Here is an 18,243-nt window from a genome sequence, read left to right as displayed (position 1 = left end):
ACATCTGGATTATAACAAGCTCTCGTCTTTGGACAGGCAACTGAATTATAAACCCAGGTGAAAGAGATGTTTTTATTTTCCCACAGACTTCTACTAAAATAACATTATACTAATAGTCACACATTAAATACAGATAAAATATTGATTCAGGAAGAGGATGGATGTCATTGTGTCCTGCGTTCATTTATTATTAATATTAGTGCGTGTTTATTCATGGTTCAGTAGCTGACGTTTTATCGACCGTTTGGGGTCATTTTGTTTTAAAAAAATAATAAAGAACAAAATATATTAGACCTGAATGACGAAGGCGGTTTTCCTTATAAAGGGCTTCTGTTGAAGGTCATTAACTTGGTTTTACGCACAAAATTCTAAGATACATATGTACTTAAATTCCTTATGTAAATAAGGGTGGGACTGACGTTCACATAGACCGGTAGAAAAACAGTCCAGAATAAGAACCAGATAAGTTAAAAACAAATTATAATATTATAATATTACAATGTTACTGTTCAGCAGGCAGTATTCAAATGGTTTGTTGTCATCGACATAATAAGTAAGCAAATATTATATATTAAGTATATACGCTGAGTTGTTTTCTTAGATCGTTAACCCAATGTTTACAGAGGGGTTTCGATGGCTGAGTAGTTTAAGTAGTCAAGGTACGTTAACCCAATGTTTACAGAGGGGTTTAGATGGCTGAGTTGTTTAAGTAGTCAAGGTATTGTGTCATTAGCCTGTCAACACTGAAATTGTGAGTTCGAATTCGGCGCGTGACAGGTGTTTTCGACCACAATTGCAATTTTCATACAGCAGGTCCGTAATTTTCACCGGGCACTTCGGCTTTCTCAACCGACTAAAGCTTACCACCCGAAAAAGAACAATAGTGTTGAAAGTGGCGTTAAGCACCAATAAAAATTCAATCTATGTTTTTGATAAAATGAACAAATGATGAAGCAGATCAATAAAGAAAAAATCATAAACAAACAAAACTAATCAGTTAATACCCAACATGCCCAACAGTATCATGAGGGGCCCTCTGTCATGTATCTAATATCTGAGAATTAGATACTGACACATTTGAATAGAAAAAAAAACCCAGCTGTTTAAATTGAATCATAGATCCCTGCTCCAAAGGAAGACTATGTATACTAACTTACGCCTGTCGGTCCGGCACATGAAATGTTCGTCGTAATGAACTACAAATCAGATCTTCCTTGAATTTGGAAGCAAGTTCTGAGTGACACGTTTAAAAATTCGTCGCTCTTCATCTTCCTGTTGACCGAATATTTATATATTTTTAAAATAATGGCCATACAGGATTATTGTTGTCGTTTTCCCCATAGCTTCGTCAGATTTACCAGCAAGTTTCTTGTCATTATATAATGTGTGCTTCTTGTCAGTATATTACGTGTGCTTCTTGTCAGTATATTACTTGTGCTTCTTGTCAGTATATTACGTGTGCTTCTTGGCACTAAATTACGTATGCTTTTTGTCAGTAAATTGTGTGTGCTTCTTGTCAGTAAATTATGTGTGTGCTTCTTGTCGGTATACTATGTGTGTCACCATAGGGCCTTCAAGAATGAGCAGAACTCATGTAAGTGATAACGAAAGCTTAATAAGGCCCCTAGGTTACAGGCTCCTGGTTTCAGACCGGCACTCAAAGAATAAGGCAGGATTAATCCTGTTTTTCGAGCGCTAAATAATGGCAACAGTAGTATACTGCTGTTCAAAATTCATGAATCGATAGAAAAAAACAAATACGTGTTAAAAACTAAAACTGAGGGAAACGTATCAAATATAAGAGAACTAAAACTCATCCCGTTCGAACCGGGTACACGGTACAACTCAACATCAATATAAACTGTAATTATATACCTGTAATGAAGGTCTAACTCATCTAATTGATATAAAGCACACAAGAAGTTCTCCTCGAAATCTTGTTGTGTTGCTTTTCTTTTTTTGACGCTGTTGATTTTCAATATTTACCCATTTTTAATTAGTTTTTTAATGTAAAATTCTCACCAAATATAAAACATTTACCAATACATATATAACGTGATCGTTAAATACAGACAAAGGAAAAAGAAAAAAACAAGTTAAACAAATGAATTCAAACTATAAAATGTTCTGTCGGTGTTTTTTCTCTCGACAGAACACTACGTACTAAGGTTGAATAAATAACACTGTCAGTTTATAAATGACATATAAATAATAGAAATATAAAAAAAAGAAAGAGACCAAAAATTTCTTTTCATAACGTTGTTGTATAAATGTTGCGTTTAATTGAAATCTATTATTTGTCTTTGGGCTGGCTTTCTGTAAATATGGACATTTTAGAGAGGCGAAAGATACCAGAGGAACATTCAAACTCATAGCTAGAATATAAACTGACAACGCTATGGCTAAAAAGAAAAGACAAACCCACAAACAGACAAACAATAGTACACAAGACACAACATGGAAAACTAAAGACTAATAAACACGAACCCCATCAAAAACTGGGAAGATCTCAGGTGCTTCGGCAAGGTAGGCAGACGTATCTTATAGTTTTGCATGTACCTGCATTTTTGTTGTCTTAAGCTTAATGTTATTTTTCTGAATTGTTTTTTTTTTTCAACGATCGTCTACGTGTCATTGGTTATTGTGTCAATTTAGATTACAATGGGCGATTCTACAGGAGCGGCGGAACCAGGGTACGAGGGATTGATGAATAGTATAATTTTGTTCAAAAATTTCAATAATTGACGGAGCAGTGTGCACTCTCTATCCCCACTACTCCCCTGTCATGCCGCCGCTCACAGACTGATTGAAATATCAATAACTATAGTTTGACCTCGTCACATTTTCATATACCTGTGCAAACTGTTTAGTTTTAAGACCATTCATGCCAATAAATAGTCTGACACATATATTTTCTAATCTTTAAACTATTTCATTGAGAAGGATTTTAATTACGAAAGTACCACAATGACTACCTTAATCCGTACATGGTCACGATTTTTAAGACAGTCAGTAAATGACCTCAACTATTTTGTTAAATGTGTAGTCGATTCGTGATCCATTCAAGTTTTGTCATAATAGCAATATCAACATGTATTATCAATCCTTTTAATGTTATATTATACGTATCACTCTATTGCGTAAACATTATTTCATAGTTTGTATGTCATAGAAGTTTAAATCATGTACTACATTACAAATACTAATTTCTTATTTGTTGGAATACAAACATATCCTGCTACGCCAGCGTGACTAAACGGCTATGTATACATGTACTTGTCAATGGACATACATGTATATAGAATTAGACAATGTGTCAATAAACCTGGAATTTTATTGATTTTATCACATTTTTTTGTTAAAAAGATCGTTATCTGTATTGTGAAATTTTAAAATAATGTTTAGACTAAATAAAAAATATTCTGCCTCTTGGCATAGGAAGGTATGTTAAATATTTTAATGAAAACGTACACACTTAGATAGTAGCATTAATTTGTGATTTTTTTCTCAAGTAAATCACTACTAAACAAAAAGTATATGGACTTTGACGGTGATTAACCATTAATGTCCCTAAAATGTGTAAAGGCAGATAAGCACATTTACAGGAAAGAAGAGAAAAACAAATTTTTTTTTGGCTCGCTGGTATCAAAAACGTATCTATCTCCTGTACCAATCAGAGTGAAATGGGCCACCTCTTAAGTAAAATTTCCGCAAAAATGATTTTAGTAACGTAAACCTGAGATTAATATAACACACTAAGTGCTATAGAAGTCTCAGCGTAAACTATGTAACAGGTCTAAATTTAGAAAAATGCACAGGCAGTTAAATAAATCTTGGAATGCATGTTTGATGTAAATTAAATAAAAAGATGTGGTATGAGTCTAATGATACAGCTAACCACCAGAGTCCAAATAACATGTATATAAGAAGCTATAGCTATAAGTCACCGTATAGCCTTCGACGACCCCCCGAGTTCACTATAAAAAAACCCCGCTATATTAAAAAAAAAATAATTTCAAACAATAAACCTAACGGTCTGATTTATAAGAAAACGACCAAACAAATGGGGGGGGGGGGGGGGGGGGGGACATGAAAGGCATCTATCTACGTCAATCCTTGAGTTATAGGCTCTTGACATGGGACGTGCGCATAAAGAATGAAGCTTGGTAAACATGCTTGCGATCGCTCAATCCTCTTCTGACCTGGGTTTAACAGCATATTATAGGCATATCATAGGGCAATTTTGTAAGAAATCAGTTACTAAAGGCTAAAGTTGACTTATCAGATTGACACGAAGCATAAACACATCTAACAGAAAGACACATGATACAAAGGACCGGTCTAAGAGAACTCGTAGTTCCTAAACAATAGTACAAAATAATAGATTAAATAGACAACTTACCAAGACAATAACAATCAACACCAGGGAGTAAACAAACACGCATAAAACCAGAGGACATTTACATCAATAGTTATAAATAAGAAATAAGAAACAATACGAACTCCACTAAAAACCGGGAGTGAAATCAGGTGCTTCGGAAGGGTAAATGACATTGATGCAAACAACTATATGTCACTATAGGCCTTCAACAATGAGCAAAACTCATTTCGCCTGTTTTACTATAACAGGTACCGGTACGTCAAAATGTAATTACAATTCAGAGTAAATTTCAACTAATATATAAATCATGTTCTCTTCGACTAATGTATCAATCAGTCAAAATCCAACGGATTTAGTATGAAGAAGTCATAAACAGTCTGAGAAAAAAAAAAGTTTTCTATTTTCTTTTTAGACCTGTAATTGCTGAACGTAATATTTAATTCTTATTTTTGTAGAGAAGAAATCTCATTTTTCGGTGTGCCCCAAACAATTTATTCTGAACTAAGATTTATCAGTTATTTTGACTTCAGTGTAGTATAAAACTCATTTTGAAATTCTTTGGGAGAGTTAATAGATTTTTTTCTTGAAGCTGCATTTATTTGAATGAGGTTTCATTGGCATTTATTTTATGTTTAAATCATACATTATAGTTATATATACTATTGTTAGGGGGGAATTTATGTAAAAGCTATATAATATATAATTAACACCTTATAAATTTTGTATACATGTAAGTTTACGTAATCTGAATAATTTACTGATTACTAATTTTCTGTAAAACCTATATATATGTCTATAATTATATTACTTAAAAATTATCAAAACATAAATCTACTCCAATAAACCGTTTGCTTTGACACTAATGATAGTGGCGTGAACATACATGTATAATTTGTCAATGTTTTGTAAGAGGTGAGACTTAAATATCGTCTGTATACCCTACTACAAAATGTACATGTAGGTATCCCTATTAAAGAATATCTTGCGGGTTAACTCTTTAGTTTTACAATGTACATGAAAGCTTTCTAATTTTATTGTGTAATAAAGTTCAAAGTTAAAATTTTAATTGTCCTTACATTATATTAAAGAATGTTACAAGTTATATAAACAGAACAATTCAAACGTAAACCAACTGTAATTCAAGATCATTCAAGATCCTTATTCTTGTTGACTTAGTAGGGAAAGAATAACTTGATAAGACTTTACCATGTTTACTGAAGACCAAAACTCAAAGTTTGCATATATTAGTGATTACAATGTACTTATGCTAATTGTTTATAAATCGAACTGGCAAGTCTATCGAATTCCTTTGGATTATTTACTACAGTTAGTTATACGTTTTTAAAATAATCTTCCATCGATTTGTATTTTTAAGTTTTTAAATTCCTATATTATAATATTAGATTTTGTATCTATTGTTTTAATCGATCCCATTACACTGTATACTGTAATAATATCCGATCTTGCACATATTTTAATTCTTTCTGTATTGTGTATTTTTACCTTAAAGTTCGTTTTATCACATGTTTTATAATAATCAGAAGATTATGATTTCATGGATCATGACTTACATCGGTCATTGAGTGGTAAATAATAAACACAAAATATTTAAAAGCAATAATTCGGAGAAAACACATCAGGTGCGACATACCTTTGAATACGAATATCAATTAGTATTTTTAAATTACTTCTGAACATTGAAAAGAGAGAGAGCAAACTTGGTTAGAAATATGTGCGGAATTACATACTTAGTATTGTATAACCAAAATAATAATAAAAAAAGGATGAAGAAACACAAATTGAAGACCGAAGTGTATTTTATTATTAATTGACTCCTACATTTGTCATTAATTACTAACTGTGACTAATATGTGTTATAGGGATCTCATTTTTTGTAATACATGTATATCCCAAGTCCCGGTAGACAAAAACTACAAGTGTTTCCACATCTCTAACCGTATGATTCATCTTAAGCTTTTCATTTACTCTGTTGTATTTGACAAAGAAAAAAAAACCACTTCAAATGCATTAAATTAACGTTACTATCATTATTTTTCTTACCTAAATTTGTTTGCTGATTTTGTCCATGGTCCATTCTAAGAAAACAATTAACAGGAATAATAAAAATCCATACGAAAAATATAATACGGCATTTGCTCATCGTTACTAAGTCCATCACGAAATACGAATAAAAAAAAAAGTGAAGAAAAAATGAAAATTGACTGATAAGTGTCAAATTAAGTTTTGGACTAACGCTTGGATAGTCGATTTGCTTGACCAGTTTACTATTTAATTCTGTGTAGCGAAATCAAGGGATTATTTAAATATATTGAATAGAATGAAAATACTTATAATGACCATTGGATCATAAGGACTTTTAAATATATACCCGGTATTTATAACCTGCGTGGGATTTTAGAGTTATTTCTTTTGAACGCAGCTGGACGAATAAATAAATAAAATTTCGGATAAACACGTTTATATTTGCATACAAAAAGATAATAAAATTCCGGGTACAAACAGGACGTGAAGATGCTGCCAATCATAATTATCACACCTCAATATTTTTTAAATGGGATATAAACAATATTCGACAGACTATAAAATGAATGTTGAGCAACCATACAATAAAGATTGTTATCGTCTAGTACATGTATACTTTTTATTGCGATGAGGTTGCATTTTGACCTTTTAAATATAATTTGTCGTTATTAATTGCCTCTTTAGTTGTTATTTTGAACCATATGCAAATTTTAAAATGTAACTAAAAAAACGAAAACTTTTTTTCAAGAGTCAGAGCGTATGCAGATATAACAATTTCATAATGTGTGACTGTAACTTTTTATCACACATTTTTTTTTAAAATTCGGATTGACGTATTAGAGATCAACCATTTAACTACAAGGGGGGAGGACGGTGTTACGTTTTATTCTTCAAAAAATATATTCTGATCCCCAATTTGATGAAGAAAAATAATATTCTGGACATGCAAATTCCCACTATACCTGATAGTCAGTGTTAAATTAAAAAAAAAATATATTCTGATTGATCGTGTCGAAAAACTAAAACAGTGGTTTCATTGGCAATCATACATCATCTTCTTTTTTATATTTACAGTGCTGAAATATAAAGAATAGAAAACTATAGGGCGTTGAAATATAAAGAATATGCATGTTTATTGCGAATTATGAACCAAAAAAAAAAAAAAAAAAAAAACCAGAGAAAAAGGGCATGACATTTGAAGAAAGAACTTCTCCCTCTTTTTCCCAATCTACACCCTCTGGTTTAGTACACACGGTTCACACTTCGTATTCGAATCCTACGAGACACTGTGACTCTCCACAAGAGATTAAATGACACGGAGATTATCAACTACAGGTCACCGTAAGGTCATTAACAACGAGCAAAGCCCATACCGCATAGTCAGCTTAAAAAGGTCCCAAAATGTCAAATGTAAACAATTCGAACGAGAAAACCAACGGCCTTATGTATTCAAAAAAATTGAACGAAACACAAATATGTAACACATTAACAAACGATAACCACTGAATTACAGGCTCCTGACTTGGGACAGACACATACATACATAATGTTGCGAGGTTAACCATGTTAGCAGAATCCCAACCATTTCCCTAACCCAGGACAGTGGTGTAACATTACAACATACGAACGAACTATAAAATTCAGTTGAAAATGGCTTTATCATCAGATGGATACAAATAGAAATACATATAACAGAAAACACAAAGTGGACGTGGCCGGGTACTTGTATATCCCAACAACAAAAAGTATAGATCTGAGAGTACTCGCAGTTACTGACAGCTAGTGCAAAGCCACTAGTAACAACTAATGAAAAAAACATGCATCTGAGAATAAATTTTCAATCAGTACAGATACAACATTCATTGGATTAAGAGTAAAGACGTCATTAATAGTCAAAGAAAAATATGACCGTTCCGGTGCGGGAGTTTCTCGCTACATTGAAGACCCATTGATGGCCTTCGGCTGTTGTCTGCTCTATGGTCGGGTCGTTGTCGCTTTGACACATTCCCCATTTTCTTTCCCAATGAAAGAAAAACATGACCTTGTGCAACCCAATCCAAACCTTCATTAACCGTTGCACGTGTCTGATAAGAGTAGCTTTTTTCACTCTTTTTGTAAAATTTGTAAAATGTTGCCTGCCATGACAGGGGCGGATCCAGCCATTTTCAAACGGGAAATTGGGGGGGGGGGGGGGGGGGGGGGGCGCAAACATATGTCCCATTCAAAGGCATTGATCGTCCAACCCGTCGTGTTTTTATAAATGCATATTAAGAATGTAATTTTGTAAACTTCTGAAACTGTTACATTTCGCATACTCTGTTTTTAGGGACACAGCTCATTGCATTGGGGGGAGGGGGGGGCGCAAACATATGTCCCATTCAAAGGCATTGATCGTCCAACCCGTCGTGTTTTTTTAAATGCATATTAAGAATGTAATTTTGTAAACTTCTGAAACTGTTACACTTCGCATACTCTGTTTTTTAGGGACACAGCTCATTGCATTGTCATCCTCTTAAAGAAAAAAAATACAAAAGAAATTTTCTACGATTTTACATAATTTGAGACAAATTTTAAGATTAATGACATTGCAAAGTTTAAAGTACGTACGTACAAAACAACCTATTTATGTCAGTATATATATAGTCAAATGCGTTTTGTTTAAATATACTTTTTCACTTTTTATTTGTCTTTTGGAAAATGTTGTTTTTGCTGTATTTAGATCCTTCTACAACGAAATTTGTTTTACATGCACACGTATAAAAATTGCGGTTTTTATCCAACGCAATCATAGGTTTGAACGTAGTTTTCAATTTAGACTTGTTTATATTTTTTCGTTTGGGCTTGTATCATATTTTCCCTCCGGTTTATATGATCCGTTCATCCTATATTGACTCTTAAAATTCAACAGTCTATCTTAAATTGAGGGTAAATTATATGGCCTTTCAAATACCATTTCGATCCCTAACATCACTGAAGAGACATATATTGTCGAAATCTAGATCTGGTATACAAAAAAAAATATTGACACCTTGTATTTGTGGCATAACATATTGGCCACAAGTTTATTGTTTTCTGTTTAGTATTAAATTTATATTAAGATCCATTTTGTTACATCTCGTGATCAATTTTATTTGACAATCGCCAATGGCAGTCAGCAGGGTTAAAGAACATCAGTTGTTCGACCTGTTAGTCAAATGCGTTTTGTTTAAATATACTTTTTCACTTTTTTGGTCTTTTGGAAAATGTTGTTTGTGCTGTATTTAGACCCTTCTACAACGAAATTTGTTTTACATGCACACGTATAAAAATTGCGGTTTTTATCCAACGCAATTATAGGTTTGAACGTAGTTTTCAATTTAGACTTGTTTATATATATACATGTATATAAGTACGTCTGAGTCACTCAGTAACGAGGGAAGAACAAAAAAATTGCGAAAGCAAATTTACAGATCTAACATTGTTGGGTTGATGTTTAGACGAGTTATATATATATATATATATATATACAACTCGTCTAAACATCAACCCAACAATGTTAGATCTGTAAATTTGCTTTCGCAAATTTTTGGTTCTTCCCTCGCCGGGATTCGAACCCATGCTACTGTGATATCGTGACACCAAATCGCCTGCACTGCAGCCGTCCCGCTAGACCACACGACCACCTGGGCTCTCAATAAAAGAGCTTTCGGTGGGCATGTGTTACCTTTCCACGTCAGTTTTAATCTAGCGGCGTACTACAGTACATGATATATAAGGCATGAAGATGTTATTGTTACAGATCAGCTAAATTATCTATAGTAAAGGATCCTACAAATTAATGTAAGATACAGTCACAGAAAATAATTATATTCATAAGTACGTCTGAGTCAGTGACAACCCTACAACAGATGTATCCATCGGATCTATATACTAGATTACTATGCAGTTAATCCTATTTTTGTCAGTATTTACTGAATATTTATGCAATTAATTCATTTCTGTCCGTGCATTCTGAACAAATATGCAACGAACCCATTTTTTTGACAGTATAATTGGATAATTATTTAGTTAATCTATTTTGTAGTATTTTCTGAAAACTTGTCCATTTAATTCAGTATATTCTGAACAAAAATGCAACTAACCCATTTGTGTCAGTACTTACGGGATAATTATGCAATTTATCTATTTCTGATGGTATATACTAAATAATCTTAGCAGTTAACCCATACTTTTTAGTATATATACTGGATAGTATTGGATAGGTACTGGATAGTTATGCAATTAACAAATGTTTGTCAGTATATACGGGATAGTTATGCAGTAAGTTAAGCCCATTTATATGAGTATATATATACTAGATAATTATGCAATGAATCTAAATATGCACCAAACCTATTTTTGTCAGTATATACTAGATAGTTAACTCATTTTTGTCAGCATATACTAGATAGTTAACTTATTTTTGTCAGAATTTACTGAAAATTTTATGCAATTAATCTTTATGTCAGTATAATTTGGATAAGTATGCAATTAATCCATTTCTGCCAGCATATACTAGATAGTTAGTCTCTCATAACTCTTTATAGAGTGGCTCTTGTTGTTAATTTGTGTTTTAAAAAGCTGTATATTTTATATGTAACAAGTGGTGAGACTTTAATAAAGTATTTGTCTTGTCTTGTCTAGTTATGCACTTAACTCATTTTTTTCAGAATTTACTGAAAATTTATGCAATTAATCCATTTTTGTCAGTATATATTGGATAATTATGCAATTAACCCATTTCTGTCAGTGTAATATACTAGTTAATTATCTATTAAACTCAGTACTGTCAGTATTTACTGAATATTTAAATATGCAATTAATCCATTTTTGTCAGTATACTTTTCTGGATACTTATGCAATTAATCCATTTATATTAGTATATACTGGGTAAATATTTAATGAACTCCTTTTAGAAATGGTACCCTAAATAAGCTTGATAATCTCATTGCTAGTCACAGATGTCTATGCAGATCAAGTCGATGTATGTTTTATAAATTATCTAAACTAATCTCTTTTTCTATGTGTTACATATACCAGTATGATATTTCAAAAAGAACCTATTCATGTTTTAAAATGTCGCTGACAAAACAGAGTACCCGTTTCAACTTTTAATAAATATTATAACTTAATTGGTATAATACTGACGACACAAAACAGATGAACATCCAATATCCACATTCTATTGACCTTTTGTAATTCAAGGCCGCATTTCATATATGGTGTAATATGTCTTCAATAAGAAACGGAGAATTGCAAATATCATTTTCGATTAAGATATTAAAACAAAAATTTATACGAGACATTTTTATAGAATTTTTCTGTCTACCTGCGTCATTAAACACAAAGACTACATGAGATGCACGTTTATCTGTATAAATTCTGATTCGATTTTGAGCATCTAATTGTTCAAGCTAAATGCATACTGACAATACATGTAGCTTTTTTTCAGGCCAAACAAAAAGTTATTTTACCGTTGTCATCTGAAGCCTTTTGTAAAGAATTTAGTAGGGACAAAATCTGTTTTTCTCAGTATACTTTTGAGAACTTATCTACAACAGTCAAACTATCAAATTTCAAATTTCTTTTAAATTCTTTTTAGGCCAAACAGAGTGTCAGTTTTTCTTTGTCATCTGATGTTTTTCTCATATAATATTTTAGTTATGTTTTTTTAGGAGAATTAAGTAGGTTTAAAACTATTTATTTATAGTGGATTGGGAAACAAGTTTTGAAACTTAAATTTACCCATTTCCACTTTGCGGGTGCGAGTGCTGCCTCCAACGGTAGCGACATTATACTGCTCTTTTTCGAAATCTACAAGGTTGTCTTTTACGTGCAAGAGATATGGCTCTCTCTCTTAACAGGGGTCAGTCATTTATCGTCACCTTCCGACGGACTATCATCTTTTCCTCCAGATCATACTCGCAAATGGTTTCAAGGGATTTTCGAGCGACAACAACTGTTATTTTCTGTATCTATTGAGAACCGTATATACAACAGTAAGACTAGTAAATTTAAAATTTCTTGTTTGGAAGTGAAATTCTGAACAAATTTGACGACGAACGTTTACCACTACATGTACATGTACTTCTTGCTGCTTTGAAAATTCAAATCGAAGATATTTATTTGTAAGTAAAACATCCAACAACAGCTTTCGATCATAAAATCTCTATGGTGTTACCTATTTATCTTAATATTTCCGTGGCCAGCTTGTTTCAGCTCTTTAAGGTTGAACCACAGGGTACCAAAATAAGGTAAAACTTGTAGAGTTTTTTTTGGCAGGAGTCCCTTGCGCCAATTTCTGTTTTCAGGGGTACCATTTGCGCCAATTTTTTTTTCATATGTATCAACTGCGCCAATATTCGAAACTCATTTGCACCAATTTACCTTTACACATATTTATCGTTCATTTTGGTTAATGACTAATATGTATTTATTCTTATTTATGGCTCATAAAGTATCATATGTTCGGAGATATTTAACCCTGAAGATGGACACCGCGAGAGAAACGACTTAAAATGCATTAGACAGTCCGTGTTGAGAGAGAGAGAAAAAAAAATGATTGTTTCGCTGAAGATTTAATACAAGATATGCCAAAAGGCAAAAATATAGAAGCGTGTTTCTGATTATGATTTAGCAACATATGTTGAAGACAGTGATTTGTTCCCATAATCTGTATATGCTGAAACCCAATCCACCGCAAGACGTACCAATAATAGAGCAGTCGCATTCATCAAGAATTACAATTAACTGTTGTATGCATTCATTTCTCAATGTTTGTGTTTTTAGTAAAGCTACAAACTACTACAAACATTCAATTGCGGAGTACTCGTGCAGCAGTAGTAAGAAGTAGACATGATTCAGAAAAGGAATCATTTGCCGTGTAAACTGCAGGTCCCAAGCCCGGAGAAATAGGAAGGGAAGTACATTTTCTATCAATTGGCGCAAACGTATGTTTTATTTTTGGCGCAAATGATACTATGTAATTTCAAGATAGGTGGCGCAAACGTAGCATTTAAGTAAAGAAGTTGTGGCGCAAAAGGACGCATTTTTGGTGCAAACGGATTCCTCCCATTTTTTTAACAAGAGGTTATTTAAAGTTAATATAAAAACTAGAAGATGTGGTATGCTTGCCAATGAGATAATTCTTACCAAAGACCAAAATGACGTAGAAGTTAACATCTCAGCCTATTAATGATAGTATAGTATTACGATAAACAGATCTTATTACGAAAATTGAACATTAACCATTTAAGCATTAAAGTGAGTTCAGGGTCAGATGAACCTTGCCAGACGGACATGCATATACATATCACAATCATTTCTACACAAATGCTGACCTATGTCTCAAACATGTAGTATCCAATAAACAGACAGAACAGGTGAAACTCAGCATTGACCAATGAACTAAAAAGTCGAGATTTTTTTTACATCAATTACATAATGAAAAGTGACTGGAACATGCTCTTTTGCTTAAAACCACATGGTATTAATATAAACCCGGATGAAGTATCAAAGGAAGCAATCCCTTACAAGGCGTTATCAATTAGGTACAATGAGAGTTGCCTCCCATTGTATGCCATTTGTTGCTTTATATCATGATACAGGTATTCGTTTTTCGTTCATTATTTTCTACATAAATCAGGCCGTTAGTATTCTCGTTTGAATTGTTTTCAATTTGTCGTTTTGACCCTTTTATACACAGCTACTTTTGCATAGGTGCTATTTCTGTACTTGAAATCTGTAGTACTGGAAATTTGCTTTTAATATTTAGTACTATTTCTTTACTTTAGAATTATTGTAATATTAAGGTACTTGTATTTTCCAGTACTTGATTTGTACTTAAAATATTGGTACAAAAATAATACCAACAATCATCAGAGTAATCCATGTTTGACCATCATAACTTTTTGAGATTTGAAAGACAAACTTTAATCAAAGAGCAGAATGCTCTGAGGGATACGATTGCCATATAGTTTTCATTGACACATGTATCTCAGTTCTGCCAACTTTTCATTAAGCAAATTCGTGAGATTTGGCCAAAATAGAAAAGATCAAAGAGGAAAAAAAATGATCCAAGGATACTGCTGCAAAAAAACATGAACATGCACGAGTTTCACGCATTTTTGGCAGCCCTGGCCTTGATAGTCCAAATAATTATGACGTCTTGAAAGGCTATTATATTTTTTTTTCTTTGACGCCTTACTTCGACGTCAAAGTAAGGCCTCAAAGAAAAAAAATTATATAGCCTTCCAAGACGTCATAATTATTTGGACTATGGCCTTGAAGGCATAAAACTTTGCCCAGTGCTTGGAGCAAAAAAATCATGCTCGAAACAAGAAATCAAGCAATTTCATTGGTTGATTTTCGAGTATGAGTACAAAAAAACTGACTCGAAAGTTTTATGACCGCAAGGCCTGGTACAGCTGGATAGTATTATTTTCAAAACTAATTCAACTGCACATGCAAAGGTACTATAGATCTGAATAGTCACTCAACTTTAAAAATAGCCAATCCCGGATACAAGGGTACGGGCAATGTACTTATTGTGTTTTATGTGTGTACTATCAATTCCAAGTTTACTTTCCACAGCAGTCACTGAGAGAGAGAGAGAAGGTATTTCACTTCATAGTCCGAGATTACTCTGATGTCCGACGGCTGGTTTGCCAGTCAAGCTGGGACCGTGGGGGACTTTTACTAGTATATTAAATTACACACTTAAATAGTCCCAGTCCCATATATTATATCAAATATTAATGGATGCCGAATTGAATTTTAAATAGGTGCCGATTTGACTAGATGCCGATTTAACCAGATGCCGATTTGACTTTTTCTATGGGTGCCGATTTGACTTGTACCCAGTAATCTCGGACTATTCACTTCGTATCTTATAACCGTTAATTCTAGGAGGAACCCCATTTCCCAGTCCCATATATTATTTCAAATATTATTGGATGCCGAATTGACTTTTAAATAGGTGCCGATTTGACTAGATGCCGATTTAACCAGGTGCCGATTTGACTTGTACTCAGTAATCTCGGACTATTCACTTCGTATCTTATCACCGTTAATTCTAGGAGGAACCCGGCCCATTTCTAACTCTTTAATTATAAATATCCTTTGGGTCAGTGGGCATGAATCCGTCCGTACACCCTCCTCTGTTTAAATTGAGATCGTTCTTAATATAATACGACGTTTATCGACATCTAACGAGTTAAATTTTTCTTGACGATTTTGACGGGAAATACTTCTGAAAGGGAGATAACTCGAAACGATAATATGGAAGACTCCATTTCGGCTAAAGGGGTGTTATAGCTAAAACTTCATTGATTTTAATTTAAATGATGCATATGATTTTAAATTATGCAACAACAATATTAAACCCATAATAGCAGGCAGACATAGAAAGAATCCAATGAGTTTCAAATTAATTAATAAGCGGGGAATCCAGAACAACCACTCAATCTGATACCCCTTGAAATCAAGAAAACTATACGCATGCGCATTAATACATAAACAAACCCGCGACTTGTGATCAAAAACAACTTTGAATAAGAAATATTTTGTTAATTTTTATTTTGACAAAAATTATAAACATAAATTTATTAAAAAACATTTACCAGGCATGCGCCGGAAAGTAAACATCAGTACGTTGATGGTTTTCTGTAACAAAAAAAGAAGAAGAAAGAACTCTCGCATTTATCAAAACTGGGGAATTCCCTCTGACGTGTTTCTAAATTTATAAAAACACTAAATATAAATACTGCTAAATTCTGATTTTCCGTGTTGTTAAAAACACGCATATAACTCAAGGGAAAAATCAAACATGAAGATTTTGAGAAGAACATTACAGGAAAGTTGTTTATGTTCAATCTTTTTGCTTGTTTTTACCTTTTAAAGCAAGACAATCATAAGAATCTGAGATGTTGCTGAATGTTTAGAATAAAACGGTTGACGTGAGGGAATGAGCCCTGAGTCAACGGTAAAAGTCTACAGATTGCTTGAAAGCAATCGTATCCCAAAAATGCTGAAAATGTTACCTTGCTACCAAAAATCTGTAGTACTTAAATTTCAAGTACAAATCGAGTACTGTAAAATATAGGTACCTAAATATAACAATAATTTTGGTGAACAAAATAGTACTGAATATTTAATGTCCAATACTACAGTTTTTTTGTACAGACATAGTACCTATGCAAAAGTAGCTGTGTAGCTGACATGTGGGATGGGTTTTGCTCATTGGTGAACATTTCTCATCTTGTTAATTTCATGTGTACACATACTAATCATTCAATAGACTAAATAAAGTGACCTTATTGCTTATAAGACATGACATATCCCAAACAAGAAAAAAACCTTGTACAACAAACCATGAAAAAGGTCAAGATCATGGCCAGTTAAACCTACCAGTCTTACATGTAAATGTACATATTACATTTATTCTACACACCAAATATATTTACTTATATATCAGCGAAACAATTTTGACAACGAAAAAACTAAACCATGAATTGACCAAGGAAATAAGGTTGAGGTCATGTGGACCCTGTCTCACTGAAATATTGTACCTACAAGGATCATATTTACCAAATATAGTTATTTTTATAAGTAATAAAAGGTGGCATATTACAACAAGAGTGCACATGCTGAAATGTCTAGCCTTCTTTACTAATGATTGATATTATGGTGATAGTCCTAAATATAAAGCTTTATTACAACTGTCACATAGACTTAACAATAACCAAGTGACCAATGAATCATGAAAATGAGGTCATGGTCAGAGGAACCATGCCAGGCAGACATGTACAGCTAATAATGCGTCCATACAACACATATGGTTGACCTATTGCTTATAGTTTCAGAAAAACAGACCAAAACACAAAAACTTATCACTGAGCAATGAACCGTGAAAATGATGTCAAGGTCAAATAAAACCTGCATGACTTAACAAATAGATCATAAAATATTCCAATACATCAAATATAGTTGACCTATTGCATAAAGTATTAGAAAAAAGACCAAAACTCAAAAACTCAACTTTGACCACTGAACCATGACAATGAGGTCAAGGTCAGATGACACCTGCCACCTTGACATGTACACCTTACAATCCTTCCATAAACCACATATTGAAGACCTATTGCATAAAGTATAAGGAAAAAAGACCAAAACACAAAAACGTAACTATAAACACTGAACCATGACAATGAGGTCAAGGTCAGATGACACCTGCCATTTGGACATGTACACCTTACAGTCCTTTCATATACCGAATATACTAGACCTATTGCTTATAGTATCTGAGATATGAGCTTGACCACCGAAACTTAACCTTGTTCACTGATCCATGAAATGAGGTCGAGGTCAAGTGAAAACTGTCTGACGGGAATGAGCACCTTGCAATGTATGCACATAGTCATACCAAATATAACAAGCGAAACTGCGAGCTACTGCTCACTGATGATACCCCCGCCGCAAGTGGATAATATTAATAGTGTAAAAATATGCAAGTGTTCGGTAAACAGGAAGTTGTCGAGTGATGAATCTGAAAACGCATCACACGGTATAGCTGACTTATATAAATCCTGAAACCAAATTTCAGAAATCCTTGTATTGTATGTAGTTCCTGAGAAAAATGTGACGAAAATTTTCAACTTGGCTATCATGTGTAAAATCATACAAGTGTTTGGTAAACAGATAGGTTTAGAGTGATCAATCTGAAAACGACTCACACGGTATAGCTGACTTAGATAAACCCTGAAACCAATTTTCAGAAATACTTGTATTGTAGTTCCTGAGAA

General features: G+C 33.2%; 1 protein-coding gene across 1 annotated transcript in view; it reads right to left on the bottom strand.

Moving 5' to 3' along the window:
- LOC143059484 (uncharacterized) overlaps positions 1-6,631 on the bottom strand; it is a 41,773-nt gene extending 35,142 nt beyond the window's left edge. The window contains exon 1 of the mRNA XM_076232988.1: positions 6,443-6,631. Coding sequence (XP_076089103.1) covers positions 6,443-6,557 — 115 coding nt within the window. The 5' untranslated portion in view covers positions 6,558-6,631. The remainder of the gene's footprint in view (positions 1-6,442) is intronic.
- Positions 6,632-18,243: the final 11,612 nt, after the last annotated feature.

This window comes from Mytilus galloprovincialis, chromosome 14 (assembly GCF_965363235.1).
Source record: "Mytilus galloprovincialis chromosome 14, xbMytGall1.hap1.1, whole genome shotgun sequence".
Lineage (NCBI taxonomy): Eukaryota > Metazoa > Mollusca > Bivalvia > Mytilida > Mytilidae > Mytilus > Mytilus galloprovincialis.
The sequence above is the reverse complement of the archived record's forward strand: the minus strand, read 5'-3'. Positions and strand labels throughout refer to the sequence as shown.